Source organism: Lissotriton helveticus, chromosome 10, assembly GCF_964261635.1.
Source record: "Lissotriton helveticus chromosome 10, aLisHel1.1, whole genome shotgun sequence".
Taxonomy (NCBI): domain Eukaryota; kingdom Metazoa; phylum Chordata; class Amphibia; order Caudata; family Salamandridae; genus Lissotriton; species Lissotriton helveticus.
In genome coordinates, this window is record NC_136071.1 from 64,000,853 (window position 1) to 64,027,966 (window position 27,114).

General features: G+C 41.4%; 1 protein-coding gene across 1 annotated transcript in view; it reads left to right on the forward strand.

The window, feature by feature from the left end:
• LOC144783912 (extracellular calcium-sensing receptor-like) overlaps positions 1 to 27,114 on the forward strand; it is an 80,775-nt gene that overhangs the window by 43,064 nt on the left and 10,597 nt on the right. The window contains 4 exon segments of the mRNA XM_078662651.1: positions 1,921 to 2,757; positions 2,900 to 3,101; positions 3,104 to 3,126; positions 24,275 to 24,398. Of these exon segments, the coding sequence (XP_078518777.1) occupies positions 1,921 to 2,757; positions 2,900 to 3,101; positions 3,104 to 3,126; positions 24,275 to 24,398 (1,186 nt within the window).

Genomic DNA, 27,114 nt, shown 5'->3' on the forward strand with positions numbered 1-27,114 from the left:
TGTGTGTGGACTCGCGGACTTTGGTGGTGAACCAGCTGGCTTTCCTGGCGTGTGTGTTGTTCTTCTTCTTGAGGGGTATATGGTGTTGGCGCAATCGAAGACCAATCTATGCAAGATTCAACTGCTGTGTTGTCCGTGATGGTTGGGGTGGAGTTGCCGAGTGAGTTGGTGAGCTGGTCGTCAGTGATTTAAGTCCAATTTCCCAGTGGGATCAGGTGCTGGGTTCTGTGGATGGTGGGTGTTCTGAAGGTGAAATGGATGCAAAGATGGTCTGTCCAAGGGAGATCGGTGGTGTGGCTGAAAGTGATGGAGTTTCCTGTGTTGAAGATGGGGTCAAGGGCATGTCCGGCTGAGTGCGTGGGCTCAGTCACAATCTGGTGGAGTCTTACTTTGTGGAGGTTATCCAGGAGGGATGTGGTGTTGGGGTCTTGTTGGTTGTTGAGGTGGAAGTTGAGGTCTCCTAACAAGGTGTAGTTGGTGGACGGGTTGGCCTGCGGGGTGATACTGTCCATGATGGAGTTGGTGAATGGTCCCCGGGGTCCAGGGTGGCACAATCAATGCTGTGTGCTACTTGTAGCATTTAATTTCTAGACCCAGGGCACATGTAGTATACTTTACTAGGGACTTACAATTAAATTATGTATAAGCCAATGCTATCATGGTTAGAGTACAGAGCACATGCACTTTATCACTGGTTAGCAGTGGTAAAGTGCCCAGCATCCAAAAGCCAGCACAAAAGGAGGGCAGGGGAAACCAAACCAAGGAGGTCAGGTCATGGGGCCTGTCGCCATTTTGTAAGGTAGCTTCTGTCTATGCTGCAGCATGATCTGAAGCTGGATTGGTAGTAATTCAGGAGATGATTGACATTGTATGATCTTAAAAGTTGTGCATAGGGTCCTTTTTCAATAATCTTACCAATGTTGGATTGTAAGAAATGAGCTGGCTGTTGGTGATATTATCACAGTTTACTGTGAGTTTCTTGAGAAGAGCAAGGGTCTAGCCTATCTTGAATGCTTCTGAGAAGATGCCTAAGTCAGAGTGCCATTGACATTACTGAGGCTGTCTCCCTTGAGACCTTTGATGAAAAAAGTGGGTAAGAACATAGGAGGTGGCTTTGAAGGTGTTGAGATTGTTGGCGAGGTCAGCAAGAGACAAACCTCAATAACTGGGACCATTGTAGGAAGCAATGCCAATGGGTGGGTACAAAGGGAGCCCTAGTGTAGTCAATGTACTGTCATTTGTTTCAATGAAGAAGCCAAGGTTTATGACATTGCATTTGTCAGTGAAGTGTGGAACTGGAGAATCAGGTGTGGAGCTGATGCAATGTTTACAGTTTTGAAAAGCATTTCTCTGTTTCTGTTGACAGCTGGATTGATGGGTTGGTGTAGTACTTGTCTCTGTCTAAATTGTCTGTCTGTTAAGTACAAGGACTTAAGTCAAGTAAAGCCATTGAAACCATGTTTGTGGATGGAGCATTTGTTGTATGCTTTGTAATATAGGAGCCCTGAGCATTTTGGCTTACACTTTCTTATATTAGATGGAGCATGGGTGTTCACGTGGACATCCATAAATTAGTTGATGTCATTGAGGAAGGTGTTTATGTCAGATGCTGGGGTACAGTGCCAAGACAAGGAATGCGTTTGTGCCATATTTTCTTTCCTTCTTTCCTCCATTCCTTCTATCCTTAATTCCTCCCTTATTTCATTTGTTCCTTTAGCTTCTGCAATTTACTTCTAAATTTACAAATATTGTCATAATTTTTATTTTATTGTTCAGTGATTAGTAGCTTGTCATATTGGGTGCAGTTCAGAAGTAAAGCAGATTATATTTCAAAGTATTGAGAAGCAGGAGCAGCATTTCGTTGAAAATATCCGAATTAATTATTGTAAATTGATATGGCAAAGGCGTTTCCTTTTACAGATCAGCTATGGTGCAGGACTCCCTATTCTAAGTGACAAAGTGCAGTTCCCATCTTTTCTACGAACAGTGGCAAGCACCTCCTTCCAGGTGGATGCTTTGTTGAAACTGCTGCTCCACTTTGGCTGGACATGGATCGGAATACTGGCCTCCAATAATGACCTTGGTCTTCAGGGTAGCCGGCTGCTTGCAGAAGAGGCAGCAAAGAATGAGATTTGCATTGAATTCTCTGAAACTCTCCCCACACAATCTAGCATGGCCTCCTTAGCCCGTGTCACTGATATTATCCATACATCCTCTGTTAATGTGATTGTTTGTTATGTGTTTCCATTGGATATCATCCCAGTCTTAAATGTGATATCTCTGAGAGGAATTGTTGGAAAAATGTTTATCGGTCTTACAAGCTGGTTTCCATCACCAGTGTTTTCTGCGAGGGGACTGTGGGAAACCCTGAATGGTACAGTGGGGCTGACAGTGCACAGAGGAGAAATCCCTGGGTTCAAAGATTTCCTCTACAGTATCCAACCAATCAAGGACTCTGAAAATATCTTTATGAAGCAATTCTGGGAGCAGGTTTTCAGTTGCAAATGGATGGACACATTTAATGAAACAAAAGTTGGAAACATGATAGATGGAAATCGACTCTGCAATGGGACGGAAAAACTAGAATCTCTTGATGCGTCAGTGTTTGAAGTGAATGAACTTATGCTCCCCTATAATGCATACAAGGGCGTCTACGCTATGGCCCAAGGACTGCATGATCTGCTTCATTGCAAAGATCAAGAAGGTCCCTTCACCAACAAGTCATGTGCAGATCCTGACAGTTTTCAGCCATGGCAGGTAAGACCGTCCATCATATAGTAAAACTCCATGGCAAATCTCATCAGGAAAAGTGTCTTTATAGAATCAAAATAGACTAGGCTATGCTCTTTAAACTTCTTCTGTATCTCAAAGCATATATAATTTTCTGCTTTATGCGCAGATATTGCATTATGTGAAGAATGTTCGCATGGGGATCTCTGCTGGCAAGGAATTATTTTTCGATTCTTATGGAGACTCACCACCATTGTTTGATTTGTTATATTGGCACATGACATCCATGGACACCAGCAGCTTTATGAAAGTAGGAACCTACAATGGCAGAGCTCCTTCTAGCTTAAAGCTGGTTGTTAACAACAGTGCATTTTATGGGGTGGCAAACGCACTCAGGTGAGAAAGCATTTTGGTTTTCATCACAGCAAACGTAGCATTAGTGATCCACCTACAGGGAAGTCGCCATAGATGAAAGCATCTCTTCTGCAACAGCAGAACAGAGCTGTTTTGTGAAGAAATACATTGACTTGTGCTTGATAATTTGTGCTGTCCAGGCTTTCTTTTGCAGAATACTTATATTAATCTAAGGAAGAAGGCTAAAACACCTAATTTATTAAATGAAGATCTGTGATTAACTTGCAGGTCACACATTCAAATTTAAATGCCTTTTCTCAGTCCTCCATGCAAACCAGGTGATTATAATGACTGTGGTTAAGTAGAGGGAAACTAACACCCTTTTTATCTTCTGGTGGTGATTCTGTTTGCTTATTGTACTGTAGATGTGGATTAATGATCATTAAAGCATGAACAATCTTTTCATTTTTAGAAACAGTTGACTTCAGGTCAATCATTGGCGAAATGTGTGTCTTCTTGTGTTCATCATTCTGCTGTTCAACCTTAAACCTCACTACCAACTTCAGTGCCCCTGCACCATTTCCACCCTCTATAACTTACTTAGGGGCATATTAGTAAGGGCTGGCGATATAATTTTCGCCGCTTTAGCATCCGTTTTTGGCCGAAAAGAGGCGATAATTATATCGCAATATCATCAAGGACACACTAGCGCGTGTTTCCTTGATGTAGAGCCCGTTTTTTCACAGCCTAATGAGATGCAAAGAAGGCGTGGCTGTGAAAACAACACATGTTAATATCGTGAAGGAAGCTTCGCGATATTAACAAGGAGGTGCTGCGATAAAAAAAATCACGCTACCTCAGCCTTAACTCAGGAATTTAACGTTTGATAAATTCCTGACTAAGGCATACTTTAAATTGGAGATGCATTATGCTGATACGACTGGAAAACCAGCAATGTTCCATTGAAAACACCGCTATCGCTGAAATATTATCGCCACAGCATTGTAAATATAGCGTTATCATGGCGATAATATTCAGCGATAGCCAGTGATAATATTTCTATCTCTATGTTGATAATATGCCCCTAAGTTTCATCCTCACCATATCTTCACAGTCAAAGCCGTATTGACACTGTTGTCCTAGCAAAATTAAACTATGCAACAGCTAAGTTCTTGTGAAAACAAATAGCTAACATACAAGACAGCTGGGTAGGAAAATAATTTACCTAAAGTATAGACTCATCAGCATTCTATATAATCACCAGTGAATTCAAAACATTTCAAAATCAAAATACTAAATATTAATTAATTGTATAGAATTCAATCAAACAACAAAATATTATAGAACACAATAAAAGAGGGAGTAAAAACACATGTATATAACACAGCAAAAATTTTATTATAACACAATAATTAAAAAAGTGAACAAGAACCACAATTCATAAAACCTTCTTGTATCAATTTATATTTAAAATATACAGATAGCCAAATAGAATAGACTTTCAACTGTGAATAACTAGAGTTCTTTCTAAATCCTAAAGTATAAAAAACCCATATTCACAAGGACATAAAACGTGGCCAGAAAACTAAATTCTGTTCGACGCGCGTTTCGGCGTTTCCACAAACGCCTTCTTCAGGAGCCACAAGGTTATACTGTAATAATCTTTAAAAGAAAAGGAAGAAAGAAAGAAATATTTACATTTACTTTCTGTCCATTCTTAGACATCTCATTATCATTATACAAAAAAACATATATACACATTCCCTCCTAATTCAAACATAGTTACATAGATTTCTATTTACATCATAAGCATCTATTTTGAACCATTAACCATAAATCTCATTTATTCAACATATTCCTATACTTCACCAGCTGTCTTCTTCATCTTACATCAAATAATTATTTACAAGAGAGAAATTTCTCAGTTCATGATGGGCTTCTAGAGCAGTTGATTCACAAATTTAGAATATGACAATAGGGGGGAAAAGCCAGATATTATTTTAGAATACAGCCTAGTCAAAGGCCACAGTCATTTGAATATTTAAAGAAACACAGGGCTTTCCCTTACTGATGTATAGTTTATTGTACATTGCAGTTGATTAGTCGTCCTTTAAGGTCTACTTACTTTAAAAGAAAAAGGAATACGACTTCACATGGTCAGAATATTTCGTGTTCAAGTAAAGCACTCCACTTCTGTTTAGACAAGAGGTGTCAATTTATGTCTGTAATTGTCAAAAAGACGGGGGGCACGTTATAGCCTATATTTTATTACCATAGTTGCAAGCACATGTTCACCATCTGCAGTAAATAGCCGTCAAGGGCTTCTAAAACGAGCCTAAAGAGATTTCTTTATGCATTAGCGCCTTTTGTATTTTGGCTTCAAAAATGACCTTTCAACTCTGCAATGATGCTGGAACCCCGATTAGTAGCGCATTATATATTAGTCTATTGTTTAACAAATATTAAAAGATCGAACAAGTTATCCAAATCTTCAGTAATGTGCAAAAATCTTTGCCCAAGAATTAGAGATCATAAAAAAGCTATGAGCTCACCGTTAGATTTATATTTTCCCCGATCCTTTTTCTATTATTTTAATTCTCCACTTGGACAGCCGTTTACGTTCTTTCCTATGATAAGCAGTTCCAAAGCTGTCAGTAAAAAAAACGAAATAACTACATGTATTACATCTAATATGTATGATGATTGCTGCATTAAAGCTAGTTACTTAAATGTCCTTTTTACTTACTTTGGTTCAAGTAAAAGACTCGATTTCTCACTGTTTAGTTTTTTCTGAGTGCGGAATGAAAATAATTCACACTCTTGGAGCCCGGTTTTTTCAGCGTATTCTGGAAGCCGGTATTTCCTAAGGGAGAGGTTATATTTAGTTTTAAAGATAATCCCACTATTTACAAAGCGGATGCTCGGTTTCATCTAAATTAATGATTAACAGCAAAAGGACGGCGTTCTAAGAGGGCACGTCTTACCTTTTATCAAGCTCCGACGAGGTAGATCGAATTTTGGTCGCGGACTGGCTGGATGTAGCCGCTGGCGTCTCCCGACCGTTAGGATGCGTATCACCGTGTGTGGCCACGGGATCCTGTTTTTAAGCAGTTTACGGCTCAGTAAGGAAGATACCTTACACCTGTGACCCAGTGAGGTCATAGCGTTACGTGGAAATGCGCTAATACTATGATCGTTTAAAGGCGTATACACCACATAACGCATCTATAGCGGGTCCTTTGTAATCCAAAAACCACAATTCATATAGTATCGGGCGATCGTATGGTATGTATGTTACAGCCATAACGCAAATTCCTGCAAATATATCTTATTTATGTATATCGTAGGAACTTAGACAAAAGATAATATGGTGTCTCAAAGGGCAATGCATATAATCGTTCAGAATGCATTGAAAATTATTCCTGTGTTCATGATTACATGCAGAACAAAACTATGGCGCCTTGTGCATGTAAATATCGTCCAATCCTAGCTTCAAATATACACACTTCTTAGCCTATTATAGACTTCACAATAACATCCTTCTCTGCACGGAAGTATGTATAGCTAGTTGCCATTGATGGAAGTATGTATAGCTAGTTGACATTGATGGTAGTCAGATGGAGACATATATATGACACAATGGCTCATTCTGATCTCTGTTAATCCACATACTTTTTAGGAGCTAATGTCGTCATATAATTGCGTTTTCCCATGGGATATCGCAATTTAACCCAATCCTATGTGTGTTAAAAACAAAAATCCAGAAGACTTCTCTTTTTTTCCTGATGGCGCATCCCCCTTGGCTGTCTGGCGTTCGTATTTTTTCGAGGATGCGCCATTGGAAGTCCTCAGGTTTATGATTTTTCTCGATGAAGTGTTTAACTAGTGGTGCTACCACTTTTTGGGTCCTAATTGCGGACCTATGTTCTGTTATGCGTACCTGAATGGATCTGCAGGTTTCACCAACATAACCAAGTCCGCATTTACATTTTACAAAATAGACTACATTTGCAGTCTTGCAGTTCCAGAAATCATTTGCCTTCACTGTGTATCCATTATGTGTGAATTCTTCACCCTCAATAATGTTATTGCATGATTTGCACGAGGAGCATTTTACTGTTCCACGAACGGGTAAATTATTCAGCAGTGATCTTTGTGTAAAACCATTTTTACATGTATTGGTATTAAATCTGGAATGTACTATCTTGTCTTTAAGATTTTTATTTCTCTTAAATGCGAACAAGGGTTTTGGTAATTTTTTATTTGACGTTGGGTTGCAATTCAGCAAGTGCCAACTCGCATTAATTACTTGACGGACACGTTCATTCAAGGTGGAATGAGTAGTGACACATACCAATTGATCTTTGGGCTTATTTTCTTTAGGTGTTAACAATGCATCCCGGTCAAAGAACCGGGCTCTCTTATAAGAAGATCTTATAAGTCTGTGTGGATATCCTCGTTCGAGGAATTTCTTACGCATAATTTGGGCCTGCTTGTCATAGTCTGCAAGATTAGTGCAGTTTCTGCGTACCCGCAGAAACTGTGAAAAAGGGATACTCTCCCGCTGGTTTTTGGGATGAAAACTAGTGAAATGTAACAGCGTGTTACGGGCTGTGCCTTTCACAAATAGATCCACCTCCAATTTGTGGTTGTTTTCACGTATTAACAGGTCTAAAAATTCTACCTGACTCGTGCTGTACTGAGCTGTGAAATGTAAATTCTCATCTGTCAGATTGATCCATTCTAGAAACTCTAGAAGAGAATCTTTCCCATTGGTCCAGATAAAAAAGATGTCATCTATATATCTGGACCAATGGGAAATGGATTCGAAAAAGGGGGCCACCTCATTGTCAATAAATTGATCTTCAAAAGCAGACATGTAAATATTTGCTATTGATGGGGCAACAGAGGCACCCATACTGACTCCTCTAAGTTGGCGATAGATGGAATCGCCAAACTCAATGATATTCTCCGTTAGGACGATGTATAAACAGTCAATTACAAAACTTTTTGGACACTCTATGTTGTACTTATCTATAAACTGATCCGTTGCCCTTATAGCTCCATCAATAGGGATGTTACTATACAAGGACGTAATGTCCATAGTGACCAGGATATCTCTATAGGGGGTAAAGTCTAGATCTTCTACAATATTAATCATATGTCCCGTGTCCTTGACATATGATTTAATCTTAGAGATATGTGGTCTTAAAAAGTAGTCTACAAATTTGGACAGAGCCTCAGTTGGTGTTCCAATCGTAGATACGATGGGTCTATATGGCGGATTAGTGGCGCTCTTGTGTATCTTAGGTAGGCCATAGATACAGGCTGTTTTATTGCTATTGGTGTTTAAAAATTCATTTTCCTGATTAGTGATATCACCCTTATTTCGTGCTTCCTTAGTTAGAAGTTGAATTTTCTTGACAATATCCTTTTGGGGATTAGTTTGAATTTTTTGATAGGTGGAGATATCATTCAGCATTGTAATCATATTGCATTCATATTTACAAGAGTCCAATACGACAATGCCACCTCCCTTGTTGCATGCTTTTATGGTCAATTCCTTGTTTTCCATTATTCTTTTCAGGGCCAAGGATTCCTCTCTACTTAGGTTATAAACGGGTTTAGGAACAAATGTTAGGGATTTTTCCAATTTCTGGAGGACTACCAGTTCAAATGTGGCCACCTCCGGACCTAATTGTTCTAAGCCTGGACTAAATGTGGAAGGTAATGTTATTTCTCTATGTCTAATGTAGTCACCTTCAACAGCTTCCCTATCTTGGAAGAATTTTCTTAACCTAATTTTTCTAAAAAAGGATATAATGTCCCTATGTAGATCAAATATATTTGCATGAGTCTGTGGTACAAAGGAAAGACCCTTGGACAACAGGGTTTCACTATGTATGTCAAGTTCTACACTGGACAAATTAAAAATTGGTATTACATTCCCTGACCCCAATACTGCCTGTTCCGAGTCTCCCTGATAAAATGAGGTTCCTGCTGCGGAAGTGGTTGGTGTTGCTGTTGGTGGGGGTATTGTTGGTGTTGTATCTGTTGTTGTTGATGGTTCTGATAGTTTCCCCTGTTTTGACCCTGACCTTGGAATCTCACTCTGGGGCGACCACGTCGAGGCCCCCTGTTGGATAAAAAAGGGCGCTGGTAAGGGCGGGAACCAGTATAGGAATTAAAACCACCCTCAGACTCATATTGGTTCCCGTTGGTGCTTTCACCTTCAGAATCTGACGTATCCGTGAAATTATTCACACGTTGCTGAATGTTCCTGGATTCATCCCTGTAGTGATTTTGTTGGTAAAAATCTTTACCTAGGTACGGGTATGTTGTTTCTTCCGAATAATACCTTTTATCCTTATTTAGTTTATCGGTTTTTCGTTTATTCAGGTAGGAAATAAAGGACTCCAGATCTTTATTACATTCTGTTATCTTTTTCATAGCCTCCTCTACTCCCTCACTTATTTTTAACTTCCCTTCTAGATCTTCTATTTCAGATTTGATTTCTAAGGCAAGTAGTTTAGAGGTCTCGACGATTAGAATCATAAAATCGCGAGAGCATCTATTAGCTATGAGGCTCCATTTCTCCAGAAAAGGTCTGTGATGTACAAATAGACCAGGGGTAATGCGGACCCTTAGTCCGTTGGGGATTATGCCTGTTTTCAAATAGGATAACATAAATTCCCCATGGGCCTCCATACGAATCAACTTCTTTTTAAGATCAATCAGTTTTCTACTATCATCGTTACCTCTAAAGTTATGGTTGGTGTTATTAGTAGGCGCTGTTATGCCAACTAGGGTAGCGAATTCATCATCCGTGAAGCCAAAAGTTTTTAAATTGGCCATACCTACCACTAAGGTAAGATAAGAGGTTATGTAGAGTAGACTAGGGGACCAAATTAATACTGTAGTACTATTGGCAAAGTCACCAACTTTACCTCCCACATACTATTCAACATTAGGTATGGGCGAAAAATGTGTTCAGCTCGTGGAATTTGCAGAATTTTGGCAATTTTGCGATCCGCATGAAATTGCCCAAAAATCCACAATTCGCAAGTTGGCGGATTATTTTTTCTTGTTCGCGCTTCAAAAATACAATCTCGCGCACGCGGAATTGACTTACCATGATTCTGCGTTCGCTGCTGAGTTTTCCTCCCTGTTCGCGTGCGCTGTGAGATTTTGGTAGCTGGCCGAGCAACGCCGCGATCGCGAACACGTCATCGCGACCCGAAACAGGAAATTGCGAACGCGAGCACGTCATTGTGACTCAAAACAGGAAAAAGGCATCGCGAGCAGGCTGGTTAAGTGGAAACAACATGTTCGCGACCGTTGCGACCGCATGTGCAAATTCGCACTCCCGAACTGGTAAAAATTCTCGCGAACTCGCAAAAAAAAAAAATTTAGTTAGCTTGCGGATTTTGGCGGATTTTGCGAATCGCAATTACGAATTCGCACAAATTCACGTATCGCAAATTCGCAAATTCAGCCCATGCTTATTCAACATACCACCCTATTCTTGACCTGAAAATATTCAGTGATGCAGATATGATGCGACGTCACCTGATCCGTCTGGGAGTGCTGATCTCATTCCAGGAGATTTTCCCTACAAAGCATGCCCACCTCTGATCTGGGAATTGAAAAAGGTGGTCTGCACCATCATAACAGAGACACGATTCCAAATGTGAGAGGCTGGAGGGCAGGCCATGTCTTTGCACTGTGGCATCAAACAAAGTCAAAGGCTTGCAGCTGTATCAGTGTCCTCAAGTGCAAGGTTTACAAGGTCCAATGGCCCAGAGAACCGAGGGGGAATTAGGTGCAGAAGACCTATCTTTCACTTCACCCTCTGCAAGGCCTGATATTCCCTTACTAGTTCATTGTGTAGGGGAGAGTAGGATGAAAATATGGCCAGATCTGAATGCTATCATCCACCCTTTATTTGTTGAAAGGGTCTTATATAGCCATCCAACCAGGTGGATGGCTATATAAGACCCTTTCAACAAATACAGGGTGGATGAAAGCATTCAGATCTGGCCATATTTTCACTTTACTCATCCATTATTGGTGGCTACAGGAGAAACATCAAAAGAACTGCGAGTTGGACTCACTGAAGCACTTGCAAGAAAGACTAAGAGCTCCCCCCACAGATAACATCTTCCCTCTGCTACAGCTTCTTTTGATTGAGGCAGTTGACTGTGATGTTACAGAACTACTTTGGTGGGTTTGTGCCAGGGCGAAAGGATGCCTTTGTGATCAGAGAACAGGTTAAACAAGAAGGTGGATAATGCAGAAACAAAAATTGCAGCAGAGGATGCCAGACTAGATGCCATTGTGACAAGAGATGTAGGGCCAGATGTGCAACATATTTTTGCATGCGCAAACGGGTTTGCGACCCGTTTGCACATGCAAAAATACCTAAGGGCCATGTACAAACCCTAATTAGCGAGTCACAATTTATTTTGAGACTCACTATTTCGGATTTGCGACTCGCTATTAGGAATGGGCATTTCAAAGGCGTCCCTTCCTAATAGCGGGTCTGAGCCCTATTTACCACCTACCTCAAGTTGATGGTAAAGCATTCGCCAACAGGAAGGGGTACCCAGGGGACCCCTTCCCCTTTGGGAATGCATGTGAAAATATTTTTAGGGGCAGGCAGTGCTCCCAGGGACCACTGCCTGCCCTTAAATAATGAAACAAAAATGTTTCATTTTTTTTGTGCATCCTGTTTTCCTTTAAAGAAAATGGGCTGCATTTAAACAAAATACCTGCTTCATTGAAAAGCAGTCCCAGACATGGAGTTCTGCTGAGCCCAACAGGCCACCATCCCTGGGAGGTCAGCCATTCCTAATGGGGTCGCAAATTGTGATTGGCTCATTAATATTCCTTAGCATTTTGTGACCCCATTAGGAATCGCTAACAGTGTCTCTGACACTGTTGTACATGTCATTTTGCGAGTCACAAATTGCGACTCGCAATTGAGCGCAATTTGCGCACTGCAAAATTACATGGTCATACATCTGTCCCGTAGTTGTTAGCTCTGCAGTAAAATCACTGGGAAAGAGGTCTAGCATGGATGAAGAATTGACTATGGAAGACAAAAAAAATGCCCCACCTCCAAGCCTGTGCCATTACTTTGCAGGAAAATAGGTTTGAGAAGCTTGAAACTTTTAAATGTCTGACAACCATAGGCTGATTGGATAGCTGTACTCCAAGGCAGAATGTGGGCTACTTAAAGGAGATAGCCTCTTGTATGGCTGCCCTAAGTTGAAGTTGAGGAAGGCTACAAAGATGTCAACAAGAGGCAAATATGCAGCCCAGGAGTTTCCCATGACAGTACAAGACAAGATTCAATGAGAAGCTGTACAAGATTGGATGACCACAAAGAAATTTCTGTTTGTATTGGGAAGGACCGGCTAGATCAGATCAACGCTCTCACTCTCATGCATCCTATGTCAGAGAGATAATCATTGTTTGAGTAGCAATTGAAAATAAAGTTGTATTAAGAAGAAGGAACAGGGACAGAAGCAAGAGCCAGAAAAAGGCAGCGATTGCATGTGCAGAAGTAAACATCTGATACATCAAATTATGTTTAGAAGGCAGAGGCACCGGCAGAGATGAAGGCAAAGAAGGACAGAGAAAGAAAGAAATAGACTACAAGAGAGAAAGAGAGAAAACATTTGCATTCAAGAGACTTAAATTCACAGAGAAGAAAGACAGAGACAAAAAGACTAACTGGGACATGCATCAATCATGTCATTTATGATTCCTTATTTGCGAAAAATAAGGATTCCCTAATAAAGAATCGCAAAAGCCTATGCATGTAGGAATTGCTAAAAAAATAGCTATTCCTACAAATTCCATAGGAATGAATTGGAAATTGCTTGCGCAATTTGCTAGTATCCAACAGGAACTCGCAAATTGTGCATGCAATTTCAAGGGTGCAAGGTTCAAAAGGACACCTTGTTGCACCCCCTGAAATTGATATGTGCACCCATGTTGTGCACAGACATGCCCCAAGGCCATGTGTGTGTTTAACATGGGACTGTGAAAAATGCACAATTTACCATCACCTTTCATTTGACGGCAAATTTCAATTCTTAATTGCAAAATCGCAATTCTTTTAACTTTATTGCATTGCATTTAAGTAATCGCAATATTGCAATTTCTTAAATTGCGATTTTTGCATTTGGAATGATGCATCCCAAATGCAAAAATACTGGTCGCAAAGGGGCTGATTCTCAGAATCTGCCCCTTTACTACAGGTTTTTCCTTTGATGCATGTGGGCCTAAGAGAGTTAGTTGAAGTTTGGGAAAAGCTAACCACCATACTCATGTTTTCCTCTTCACATTTTGAGATTGAGAACCACACAGTATCTGATAGATGAGTTCAGTTGGCTCAGTTGTAGGAAATCTTTGACGTGATAACCAGTCTATCACAGGGCCGTCAGGTCACAGTGGTGATTATCTAATCCTGTTTACGGCAGAACAAACCTCATTAGATATTCCTTTAAAATGCATTCATTAACAAACTCATCCTTGGAAAGCTAAATTTTGAAAAACAAAACTTTGCCCACTCAACACACTTCGGGGTAATTTCGTCACTAGTGGATGCAATGGAGGCTTCTGAGATTCCTGACAGGAAGCAAGGATGCATTTTGTGCTACAAAATGGAGCAAAATCACATTTAGTTTATCCCCAAATTAAGCTGGTTTCAAGGTGCCATCGACCATAAGCCTTAAAACATTTTATCACCCCTTTATTTATCTGAGACATATGGTAAGGTAGCAAATGCTCATGTATTTTCCAAACCAATGAATTTAGAATGGTACATTCCAAATAAATATGACACTTTATCATCTGATGGCACATTCGTAGTTACACCTTAATCTTTTTGTAACATCCTCTAAGATATTTCCCCAATGGTTGTATGGACCTCTATTAATTGACACAAAGAGCTGTAAAGGCGCGGACATCAGAAATACATTTCACTGTTGTGAAGTCAATATGGATCCGCAACAAGGACCAGAAACCAAAAGTTAAGATCAAATGGATTTAGTTTAGAATATTTCTCAATCTAGTAAATTGACAGTATAAGGCTAAATTCACAAAATACAATATTATAGTTTGCAGACTGAAATTATCTCAATAAGCTGAGGCATATTAATATCAGATACAAGATAGCAATAGCCACAACAAGAATACAACAAATGATTGCAAACAGGTCTTCCACAAAGAAACTTCTCCTATTTATTTTAAATACATATAGAGAATTGATTTGCTAAATGGAATTATTACCAAGGAAGCATAGACGTGTCAGGATTGAATCAAACATCAGTAGAAGTTTGATAGAATAGAAAGAGTGTCCGCATAAAGCTTCACACTTCAGGGATAGCCCAACAAGAGTGCTCAGTTCTCTCTAAGAGTTGGAAGAAGCCTACTTAACTCATTATGAAAACAACAATTAAAATACCAGTAGCTTTAAAAACATCCTTATCTATCCTAATGTCACCAGGCACCAACCAAATTGCTGACAGTGGAGAGTATCAGCACACTCCCTTAAATCTTCTATCTTATCGAAACTGGGATTGCAGCATTCAATCTTGAACATCCCCCATACTGGTATGTGATAAACAGATTTCTCCCCACAAGGCTTGCTATCAGCTGTCTAATACAAACAGTGAGTCTTTCTCTAGCTAACAGGAAGCATGATAGTGCACCCGAAAATGGAAGGAAACATTCTATTTGCAAGGTTAAACACATACTTCAATTGAGGCCTGTTATCATGAAAAGTTAATTTTAAAGAGAATACACTTTGGTTAAATGAGCATACAGCTTTTTATGAATACTTCTTTAATGGCATTTTAGTAGCATTTATGCAGTCGGCATAAGTAAAGAACAGCAGTTAGTTACAGCGTATGACAGTCCCAGTAAATGTAAATGCCAGCATTTGTAAAGCGCACAGCTACCTCCAACGGAAGTGTCCCGGCGCTGTCCGTATACCGCTTAGGAACCCTTCCTGGCTTTTCCTTGTGAGATGTCCACTCCTGGGCACCCCCAAGGTGAACTAATCACACCAAGGAGCTCAGGGGAACAGGAACAGGTCGTCCCCCTCTCACCGTAACATATACAAAACACAACTCCTGATTATAGGCAGACAATAAAATAATTTAATTTAATATAATTGGACAAGCGGCTGTAGCGTCTAGCCATCATGTATTCCTAAATCAGGGACACCCTTTTTAACAAAACATTAATTAAAAATGATGCGTTGTTTTCTCTACACCTCCCCAAGAACTATCTGGAGTGTAAGGTGCATAGAATAGAAAAAGTGAGAAGCGTAGTGGTGGAGCCTCACGGGAGTAACACCATGGAGGCTAGCAGGATGGTACTCGCCTGCTGCCTAAGGTCTCATCATCAGCGTCCACCACTCTGAACCAAAACGTGATAGTGTATGAAAAGAAAGTCAGAGTAAAGGTGCTAGGAAAACAGAGCCTGCCTATACCCCAAGTGTTGTGTACTGCAGGTAAAGACCCAAAGTGCGGAGCAGTGAGTCAATTGGCACACTGGTCCTGTGAATTGTTAAAACCGAGCAGGATCACACTAGCTAAATATCCTTTATTCTATGCTGTGTGTCTGCCCCTTAAAAAAAGCCGACATGTTTCGTTGCCTGTTTGTAACTTACGGCAACTTCTTCAGGGCCTGGGTCTATCAATCCACCCTGCACCAGATTTTAAAGATATGACATTTCTCTGCACTCCAAAGGCATACCTATACCCCAGGAGTTGCTGTGCTTCTGTGACAATTTTACAGATTTGCGTCCTCGTGCTGCCGCTGTCAGCCGGGACCTTGTGGTTAGTTGAGCGTTGTCTCATTACCCCCAAGGTGAAGCCGGGCATCCCAGCGCTGTTGGGGCTGTTGTGGAGATTAAGCAAGCTATTGCCCAGAGTTGCAGAGTGGGACCCATGATTAGAATAGTCACCGATGCGAGAATTATCAGGTCCGAGGAAATTGAGCCCAAGACCCGCTGAGGCGGGTATTGAACCCTGGTCCCGGACCAGACCTCTGCATCAGGGTCTGCCGCTCTAACCATTTGAGCCACACTTCTCCAGTAATAAGGTTGAATGTGGTTTAGCAGAAAAATACAAACATATATGAGTAATCTCCAGTAAAAACTACAGTGTGCAAATTTGAGCGGTTGCTGACTTTAGGCATTCGATAACCATAAATTCACATACCAAAGAAAGAAGAAGCAAGTAGCTCTATCAGTGAGCATGTATAGGCCATAATTCCATGGGGGGGGGGAGATCCTGCGCTATAAAGGGGGAATGCTGGAGATGGTGGGTGGGACCTGCATCAGGCAGAAGAGGGGGAGGAGCGGGGGACAGTGGACCAGCCATGATGATACGACAGTGAAAAGACAGAGGATAGGGCATTTCAGCGCTGAAAAGGGCAGTATAGAAGCGGATGGGCGGCGGCACCCCTCAGGTGAGAGGAGACTACTTCAAAAACTAGCAGCTCCCCTTGAATCCTACAAATACTTCCTCAGCTGAAGGGCAGCACTAATGGCCTATCATTCAGGGTGGACTCTTGTACGATTTGGCTTCCACTGCAGTCAAATGTGGATACCGGCCTTTGGGCCTGGTCATTCCACTATGTCCCATAACCAACCTGCACAGCCTGTCCCAGCCAGTATCCCAGAGCGCAGATCAATGAGCCAGAGCTGTGTAGGAGGAGGAAAAGAAGATTTCTAACCCATGGTTCTTCTTGGCCAGACATGGGCCAGGTGAATAAACATATTGGGGCTTCATATTTAGCTGCTCATGTGGTTTTCCAGGTATACAATGTAGTGCATCTTTTGGTAAGCGGTTATGCAATATCTCTGAGGTATGGGTGAGTACCTCATCCCAAAATGAGCTGATGGAGGTGCACTCCCACAAAATATGTATGAAATGCGCCTCAGCAAATGTACAGCGTGGGCAAGCCTCCCGGTCCCCAGGTACATTTGTTCTATCCTAGCAGGGGTGAGATAAGTATGATGAAGGTAGTTAAACTGTGTACACTTAAGTTTAGCATTGGTAGAGATTTTTGGCCATTTCTATTTATAGTTTAGATTGTCTGTCCACCACTTGCATGTCTAGTGTTGTCTCCCAGTAAGTCTTCAGTGATTGAAGTGGCATGGCTTTGTTCATACGTAAGGTGCCATATAGGCAAGTGATTGCCCGCCTGGTACCCCATGAGATAGCAGTGTTTGCAAGAAATGTGAGCTCTCCTGCTCATCATGAGTTCTATTCCAGCCCCAGTGTGGGCAACTTCTTAGTGCTGCATAGATCAGAAATGAGTCTGGGGAGATGTCACAGGCTTGTATCGGACCTTCAAATATACAAGACCTTGCCATTGAATGGATCCCTCCAGGTGGGGAGGCCCGCCTCTGTTCATTGGGTTACCCCCTGTCACTGAAGGAGAGCAGTGCAACCAGGAACCCCCAGAGGGACAGGTCCAATGCATAGGGCATGAACGAGTGAAGGTTGTGTGGTGTAGGCGGTCCAGCAGGCTCTAGTAACTTGCAGGAGGATGTTACATTCCCCTCTGGGAACGAATGCTACAGAGCCTAGCAACCACTGTAATATCTCTTGCGTGAATGATGTTCCAAACCAGTGCCCCAAACCCTGACCCACCAGAGCCAGCCAGCCAATGTGCTGGCCAATGTAGTTGGAAAAAACACAGTTGATGGACAGAATGTAGAACAATGTCATACATTCACTCCAGTACAAGGATATGGGCCTAAATCCATCGTTTTTTTGCACTCCACACCACCCTGGGTTAGACACTGGCTATATGCAAATCAGCTCTGACCCTGTGCCTCATGGGAACAGTCCAGTCCGAACTACCAAGCCATGTCTTTCCCAGACCGGAATCAAGCATCCAAGGACCGGTTTCTGGCTATCAGCCTTCATCAGCCTGGATAGCTTGACTCCAGTGGTGTGGAGAGCCTGGGACTCACGTCTGAGCATCCCCAGCCCACTCGGGGTGAAATTGCAAAAAACACAGTTGATGGACAGAATGTAGAACAATGTCATACATTCACCCCAGTACAAGGATCTGGGCCTAAATCCATCGTTTTTTTGCACTCCACACCACCCTGGGTTAGACACTGGCTATATGCAAATCAGCTCTGACCCTGTGCCTCATGGGAACAGTCCAGTCCGAACTACCAAGCCATGTCTTTCCCAGACCGGAATCAAGCATCCAAGGACCGGTTTCTGGCTATCAGCCTTCATCAGCCTGGATAGCTTGACTCCAGTGGTGTGGAGAGCCTGGGACTCACGTCTGAGCATCCCCAGCCCACTCGGGGTGAAATTGCAAAAAACACAGTTGATGGACAGAATGTAGAACAATGTCATACATTCACCCCAGTACAAGGATGTGGGCCTAAATCCTTCGTTTTTTTGCATTCCACACCACCCTGGGTTAGACACTGGCTATATGCAAATCAGCTCTGACCCTGTGCCTCATGGGAACAGTCCAGTCCGAACTACCAAGCCATGTCTTTCCCAGACCGGAATCAAGCATCCAAGGACCGGTTTCTGGCTATCAGCCTTCATCAGCCTGGATAGCTTGACTCCAGTGGTGTGGAGAGCCTGGGACTCACGTCTGAGCATCCCCAGCCCACTCGGGGTGAAATTGCAAAAAACACAGTTGATGGACAGAATGTAGAACAATGTCATACATTCACCCCAGTACAAGGATCTGGGCCTAAATCCATTGTTTTTTTGCACTCCACACCACCCTGGGTTAGACACTGGCTATATGCAAATCAGCTCTGACCCTGTGCCTCATGGGAACAGTCCAGTCCGAACTACCAAGCCATGTCTTTCCCAGACCGGAATCAAGCATCCAAGGACCGGTTTCTGGCTATCAGCCTTCATCAGCCTGGATAGCTTGACTCCAGTCGTGTGGAGAGCCTGGGACTCACATCTGAGCATCCCCAGCCCACTGTGGGAGCTGTGCAGCCTCAAGAAACATCAAAGCTGCCAACGCGTCCTCCATGATCGAGGCAGTGTACAGTGTACTGTAATAAGCACAGAACACGAGGTTGGCCACTTCCTTTGCATTGACCAAGGGATCGGCTACATCCTGAATGACTGTAATAGGCATCCTCCATGAATCAGAACCTACAAGCCAGGCCAGGAGTTTTCCCGCCCTGTCCCCACAACATGTTTTTTGCCCAAATATTCCCTGTAGTCCAGGGCACCCAGATCTTTCAAAGTGCAACGTATGAGAGTCTCACATGTGATAACCATATAGCGTATGTCCATCTGTGGGCAGTAGTAGTTTGCATGTCTTGATTTCTACCTCTAGTCGGTGCAGCTGCTGCACCAGTTTGAAGCCATAGACTGTTTTCATTGTCACGCCTCAGAGAACCATTTTCCACACAATAGAAGTCTCTGTTTTCATAAAGGGTTATTTGGAATGCTGTATCATGCAGGGCCTCTACAGGTAGATGCCATATGGATGTACATGCCCACCCGCTTCCCCAAAACAAGGAATGCTGAAGCGGATTGTGGTCAGAACTTGTCCGTCCAAGGTATTCAGCCTTTGCTACCTTTGAGATTGAATTGGGGCTGCAATAGCCTAGGTTGATCCTGGTGTAGGCTTCGCCAGTCCTCCCTCACCCGGGTATGGGTCACCCATTGTTGCAGGTGTTTTGTCCGGGCAAAAGACTGTGCGGCAAGAACAAATTGATGAGAGTGATCTACCTTTGCATCTGGGAAGCAGTTGTAATCCCCTTGCCAGGAACCTGGAGCCAGTGTGTCAGTTCGTAGTGCAGTAGTTAAGAAAGGATGCCTGGTTAGAGTTAGGAGGAGCGCAAAGGGATATGAGGGAGATGGGAAACCAATCTTTTATTCCCTCCAACACCACATACTGTCCTTCAGGGTCAGTTTTTATGTGAAGCACTGAGAGTGGCACCCCCGAAGCAACCCATATCAAGAAACCCCGGAATATCTGGAGCAATTTTCTGGACCATGTTTTGCAAACTCTTTCCTGCACAGAAGAGGAGAGTGGGGTCTCCTGAAGGAGGGACATCTGTACCCCCCCATATTTATGAATGTGATACAGTTTGGCATCGTTGACCATGTAAAACAGTCATTTAGAAGGGGGGGTTACAAATGGTGTGATGGAGGTCTTAGTGTGGTGCAGCAACTGTGTGTCGTCCAATAGAAGATTAACATTGGCCAATCCACCGCTAGCATCGGGAGGTGCCTCATCATCGACCCATTTCAGTAATATTAACCCCCTGGCTGCGTCGGGAATTCTGCGGCTGTGCGGCACATTACGATCGCGGGCATGGTCATGACGGCTCACACGCCACCGTAACTCATGACGGCCGGGGGTCGTCATCAGCGCCGAAGGGGTTAATACTTACAGCGCTACCAGTAGGTATAGCCCCACACACAATGAGGGTAGTCATTGTGGGCAACCCAACAGAAGACCAATATGAGCAATTCAGATCAATTCTCATGTTCTCATGTTGTTGCAGTTGGAACAGCACTTGGGGTCCTCGACCCAGTTCTTAAGGAAGTGCACTTCTTCCTGGGGCATCTTAATTCAAGAGCCTGCTTCGACGAAGTTTGCTCAAAGCGCAGCCAGTGTGGACTCAGAGGCATGCATCTGATCCTTCAGCTTTAATGATCTTCATGCATTGGTCCCATATGAAGTGAGGCAATAGCGAGGACGAGACCGCCCGCACAGGAGCATCGGAAAGCAGTATGCTTCTTTGAAGATTCTTAAGAGCGGAAGGGATCTAATTAAAAAATACGCTGGCTGTACCAATAGTTCTCTTTGTGCATTAAAACTGAACGGCCCGATTTGGCAATACATTGCAGGGGACATATAAATGTTCAGACAAGTGGATGAATCAATTTTCACATGCCCCTGGCCATTTAAAATACATTTGTGTTTTTGGGTTGTTTTTTGTTACCCATGTCCTGATGAGGCCCGAACTAGTAGGCCAAAATGTGTCAACCAGAAGAAGAGGAGGAGTCCACTGAATTAAAATATGTATATAGGAATGTGACAACTCTCACAATACATGGACTGAGTAGAGGAGGAGTTTCCCTCTGATTCTTCGTGTGTAAAGGATCACTCCCCTCGGATTGCTTATATATATTTATTTTATTGCAATTGGGTCAAAATTGATGGGTATGGAAAGGTCTAAGAGTATTGTGTTAGATCATTGAGTTTTGTATGTACAATGTTGTTTGTGTTCTAAAAAATATATCCATATTTATGTAAAAAAAGAGATTAAAAAGAGACGCAAAAGAATTGAGGAAGGCTCTGTGAGTGGTTAAATTATTTGCGAGTAGGGTAGTGCAGTCAGCGCTGACCCCCCTAACAGTTCACAGGGTTCTCACTTGCAGCACATTGTTGTCCACTGTTGTCCCAGGTTAGGGCCCCATCCGGTGTCTGAGCTCACCCCGCTGAAGGGATCAAAATGCTCAGTGCGGCTGTGGGCCCTCCCTCTGTCCCTGCACACTCTGGAGAGAGTATCTGCAGGATTCACTCCAATCAGGACAAAATCCTCATGTTGAGAAGATCTGCAGAGGGTCACTTGCCTGCCTGGCAGTTTCTAATTGCACAGGGACTGCAGGGATGGCTTCACCAGTGTCCAGGAGCCCTGTAGGATGGTGAGTGGAGGACTGGGCTTATCGAGCTTGGTTTGCTACATCTCATCTGATAGCCATCTTGGACATGCCCCTGGTTGCACGATTATACAAACATATACATATATAATGAAAACAAGTATTAAACATGGATACGCAAACATGATTACATACATCAATTAATCATTCCAAACATATTTATGCAAAGTTCTTTGAAGGACCTGGGATTTCCTGACTCCCCTTCCCTGGCTCAAAGCTGGTTGCAGTGACAATACAGGGTTGTTAGACCTTTTGTGTGAAGGCAGAGCACAGACTATCCAGTGGTAAGTGGGGCTGAGATTAACTCCTCCCCCGTCCTCCCAGTAGATGGTGCATTAGGGCTCACCTAATCCCTCTATTGTGTGACTGTCTGGGAGGAATTCACAAAGTCTAACTGTCAGCTACACCCAGTCATGTGACTCAACACAGGCTGCAGGAAAATGGCATCTTTCTAAAAGTAAAGTGGTATTTTCAAAATTGTAATAAAAAATCGGATTTTACCATTAAAGATGGTTTATCACTATATTTTCACAAATACCAAACATGACATAGCTACCTGTTCCCAATTAGGAATAACAGCGTATTAAATGTAACAAGGACTCCCCATTGTTATCCTACAGGAGGGGCAGGCCTCACAGTAGTAAAAACCAACGTAGGAGTTTTCCACTAACGGGACATGTAAACCGTAAATGTACCTGCCCAACCTTTTAATGACACAGCATACTGCCCTATGGGCTACCCTGGGCCTACCTTAAGGGCGGCTTATATGTAATAAAATGGAGTGCAAGGCTTGGCAAGAGGACTGAAATGCCAGGTCGACATGGTAGCTTACAACTGTATTAAGGCTGCAATGGGAGGCCTGGGTCATTTTTAAAGTGCTACTTAAGTGGGTAGCACAATAAGTGCTGGCAGCCCGCTGGTAGCATTTAATGTACAGGACCTGGGTATAAGGTATTCACAAAGAATGAGCTCTACCTATTTCACTTGAACATATGCTATGCATCATATATTAGGATAGACACTCTGGCTGGACCATTTACACAAATATAAAGACATTTATGAGGGTGTACTCATTGTTTGATTCATTATTTTATTTTCTGTTTTTAATGTTATTGTATATACTTTCATTACAAAAACATCAATGCATTAATAAATACATACCCTAAAAAAGTAAATTTTGGTGTACAAATCAGATCCCATGCACAACATTGATTCAACACAACTCAGCCACCTTCATGCTGAAACCATACTCACATGGAACCACAGATGCGTACATCACATATATACAAAGCAAACTTAATATGCACCAGAGCTCATAACAATATCTATTGATGTTCAAAGCGGCGGGTTTAGACTACAGAGCAATACTGGAAATATTACACATTTTTAAACAGTTGTTTATAAGTCCATAATAGCACAACCTCAAAGTCACTTCAATCAATCAAAATTACTTATCATTTCAAAAGAGGGACTTAATAACGTATTTTATCATTGTTTCAGAAGTACATAATTCAGAGATATCAACAGAGGGGACTCATTCAAAGCGCCGATGCATGTTTCGGTGAAAGACCCTTTAATTTGGGTGCCACCTTCTTCAGGGCACATATAATGTATATTCCAAAAAAGAAAGCAATGGGACCTGTCTAAGTGGAATAGGGAAATATTATTGCAGATTGTCACTCTCGTAACTAGAGAGGAAATATATAGTATATGGTATACAAATCTACAAGGAACTTATAAGTAAATTAAATTTGGCAATTAGGTGTATGCCAATCACATCATGTTTAGAAGAATGAGCACAAGCACGCTAGCACTGGTTAGCAGTGCTAAAGTGCACAGAGTCCTAAGGCCAACAACTTTTTATTTCAGCAGAAATTGGAGGTAAGTGGGAAAAATGTTTAGGAGAAGACCAGCCTAAGGCTGTCAGGTCTAACAACATTTAAACTTGAAATCAAGCCCTATATGTTTTCCATTCTGCATGTACTGGTTTGTAACCACCTCACACCCAAACTGCCTAGACCATTTTTGTGGCCATGTGAGGCCTCGGTGGTCTGCATGGAGCTAATGTGTAGTTCTGCACAAACGTACTGGTTTTCCAAAACCATATTTTCAGTTTTGCTTACCCTAATATATTAGTCCTATTTATCTGGCTGCCCCCTTTTGTTCTTCTGCTATGAATTACTGGAGCGCCCGTGGCCGTGTATTTGGCAAACAATACCAGTGGGCAAACTTTGCAGAGAGAATACTGTATCTCTTTCTCCTATTTTAGGTCTAATATAAAAAATCGATGTCTTGTAAAGATTATTGTTTTGGAGCTCAAAACATTTATCTAAATAACCAAGAAGGTTTGCAGCTTTAAAGGGTTGAAGTTTAACAAAGATTGGGAGTCGAGCTATATCAATGGTCCAAAATGTTCATAAGAACCAGCATGACACCTTTAGTGTACTGGCTCCAGAATTCTCCTACCTCTGCTATCATTCCAGGCCCCTCTATCAGTCTGCAGTGAAAGTTGTGCCCCAGGATACAGGAAGAGTGCCATTAAAGGACGTCCCAAATGCTGTTTCCTCTGTGTGCCATGTCCTGATGGGAGCATCTCGAACCAAACAGGTGGGTTCAGAAAGACTGCAAAATACCATATCATAGAGTTATCACCAAAGATGGCTGAAGATGTCAAATTTATGCTAAACTATTTCCTGAATGAGACATTCAAAGATGGAAAAAGTACAACAGCTTCAGATTTTGAAGGGGATATTTAATATTGCAGTTTCACACAATAAGTTAATTTCGGGCTTATCCTGTGGGGTGGGTCAAGAGCAAAGATAAAGGGGAAATATACAGTGAACAATAAAAGATAATTGGGAATATTTGCATATACACACAAATGCTGTCAACAGGTAAAAAAAAATGGTATCTCATGTAGGGCAAGTGTGTACATGTACACAACAGACTAACAACATTAAACTACTAAGGGCCATATGTATCAAGGAACCATTTTGCGATTCTGTAATAGCAATTTTTAAGAAATCGCTATTTCAGAATCGCAAAATGGTATGTATCAAGAAAAATACAATTTTTTTGCGATTTCTTGATATTCCTTAATTGCGAATTCGCAAATTGCGAATTTGCAATTAAGGAATACTTTTCCATTCATTTCTATGGGCCAGAAGGCCCATAAGAAGGAATGGGAATTTTCTCTCAATTTGCGATTCGCAATTTGCTAATCGCAAATTGAGAATAATTTCAAGGGTGCAGGGGTGTCTAAAGGACACCCTGTTGCACCCCTGAAATAAGCATAGGTGCACATGTGGTGCACATACATGCCCTAAGGGCACATATGTGCGTCACATGGCACTTTGAAAAATGCAAAAATGTGCATTTTTCAAGGAATTCGCAACTTACCACCAACTAGAAGTTGGTGGTAATTTGCGATTCCTTAAGGCCATTTAGCAATTTGTTTTGCCTTCTTACATTGCATTTAAGGAATCGCAAAATTTGTGATTCCTTAAATGCAATCGCAAAATAAGGAATCGCAAATGTTGCAATTGCTTATTTTGCATCGGGATTCCCTTCATACATATCATTTTGCGAATGCGAATTTCAATGATACATATGGCCCTAAAACATGTAATTGTAGTGTGTGATAGATGTTTATTGTTATGCATTTCAGGATTATATTTACTAAAATTTTGCATCATAAAAGTGACAGAAATGGACGCAATTTGTTTTTTCCAATTTACTTTCTAGCTGAAAACTTGTTTTGTGCTGGAAATTCACTTGCAAGTAATACAAATCAGCGCCTAGCACTGCTTTGCATTAATTAGTGCTGAGGGGTATTCCATTTGTGGTGCATGGGCATTCACATCCAACCACCCATAGATTAAATATTAAATCAAGCTTCCTTTACTGCAGTTTACCCACAACTACTACATTAACTTGGAGCAACACACCTGCACTAAAACCCAACCTATTATTTAATTACGTTTTTAAATTAAATACATTAATTTAAATGAAAGTACATTTTCATTTTACTCTCTCACCCCTTTTTTTTTTTTTAAATAGTGAGTTATGAATTACGATAGATTTGAATGTATTATTATGAAGTACACTGGAAATTAAGGTTTAAATTAAAAATTGAATTCTATATTAATACAAATTATTTTCAAACTATATTTTAAAATGTATTTAATTTCGTTTAATATATTGTACATTTCCCTATGTGTTAGTGTTAATCCTGTCATGAATGATTCTTATGGGAGTGTTTTGCAGTATCAGTAGCTGGCAAGGTGTGGTTCTTAACTTACTCTAACCTGGGCCGCAGTAGATTAAAGCCTTTTTTGTCAGTACTCCTAATGTACTAAATGTACATGAACATTTTGTGAATTTCAATTGTCTTACTCTTATGTGGGTGTGTGTTTTCCAATTGCACATCTCTCCCTAAAACCCCTCTTTAACTTTCCTTAAGCAAACCTTTTTTTTCAGTTTAAGAGATTTTTATTAAGTTTTAACAAATACAAAACATAGCCATACAATAATATCAATGAAAATAATAGGATAAAACATGAGGCATAAAATGAATATATAATACAGATTAAAACCATGAAGGAAAGAAAGAAAAGACTAAGAAAGGTAAAGAAAAGGGGAAGGGAGAGGAGAGGTAGAAGCAAAAGAAGAAAAATAGCAAGTAAACCAGGTGCAGAGGGAATATATGTGAGGGATGAACAAGTCAGGAAATCAATCGGGATGGTTAGAAGAGAGGTAAGTAACAAAGGGGAGCCATAGGAGATCAGATTTAATTTTTTAAGAAATGGACGAAGAGGAGGCAATAGCAATCCTATGCTCATCACATATGAAATTCCACCAGATAGTTACAGATAGTTTAGAGTTATCTTTCCAACAAGATAAAATCACTTTAAACGCAATAGCAATAAAAAGTTCAAGTAACTTAGCTTTAGATGAAACAATATCTAAATTATCCGATATAGAACCTAAAAATACATTCACTAATGTTAAAGATGAAGAGCATTGAAATATTCGCATGCATATATCCCAAACAGAATTCCAAAAGGCTAAAACAGAAGGGCACTCGTATAATTGATGCTTAAGTGTACCTAGTTCGGAAGAACAAGACCAGCATAAAGAAGGAGATGAGGGTGAAAACTTGGAAAGATTAACAGGTGTGATAACAACTCTATGATAAATTAAAAAAGGGATTGGGTAATGCGTGCAGCAATAGAAACTTTAAATAATTTGGACCATAGGCGATCCCAAACTTCAACAGGTAATGAAACATTCAAATCTGTTTCCCAGGCTAACTCAGTCGATG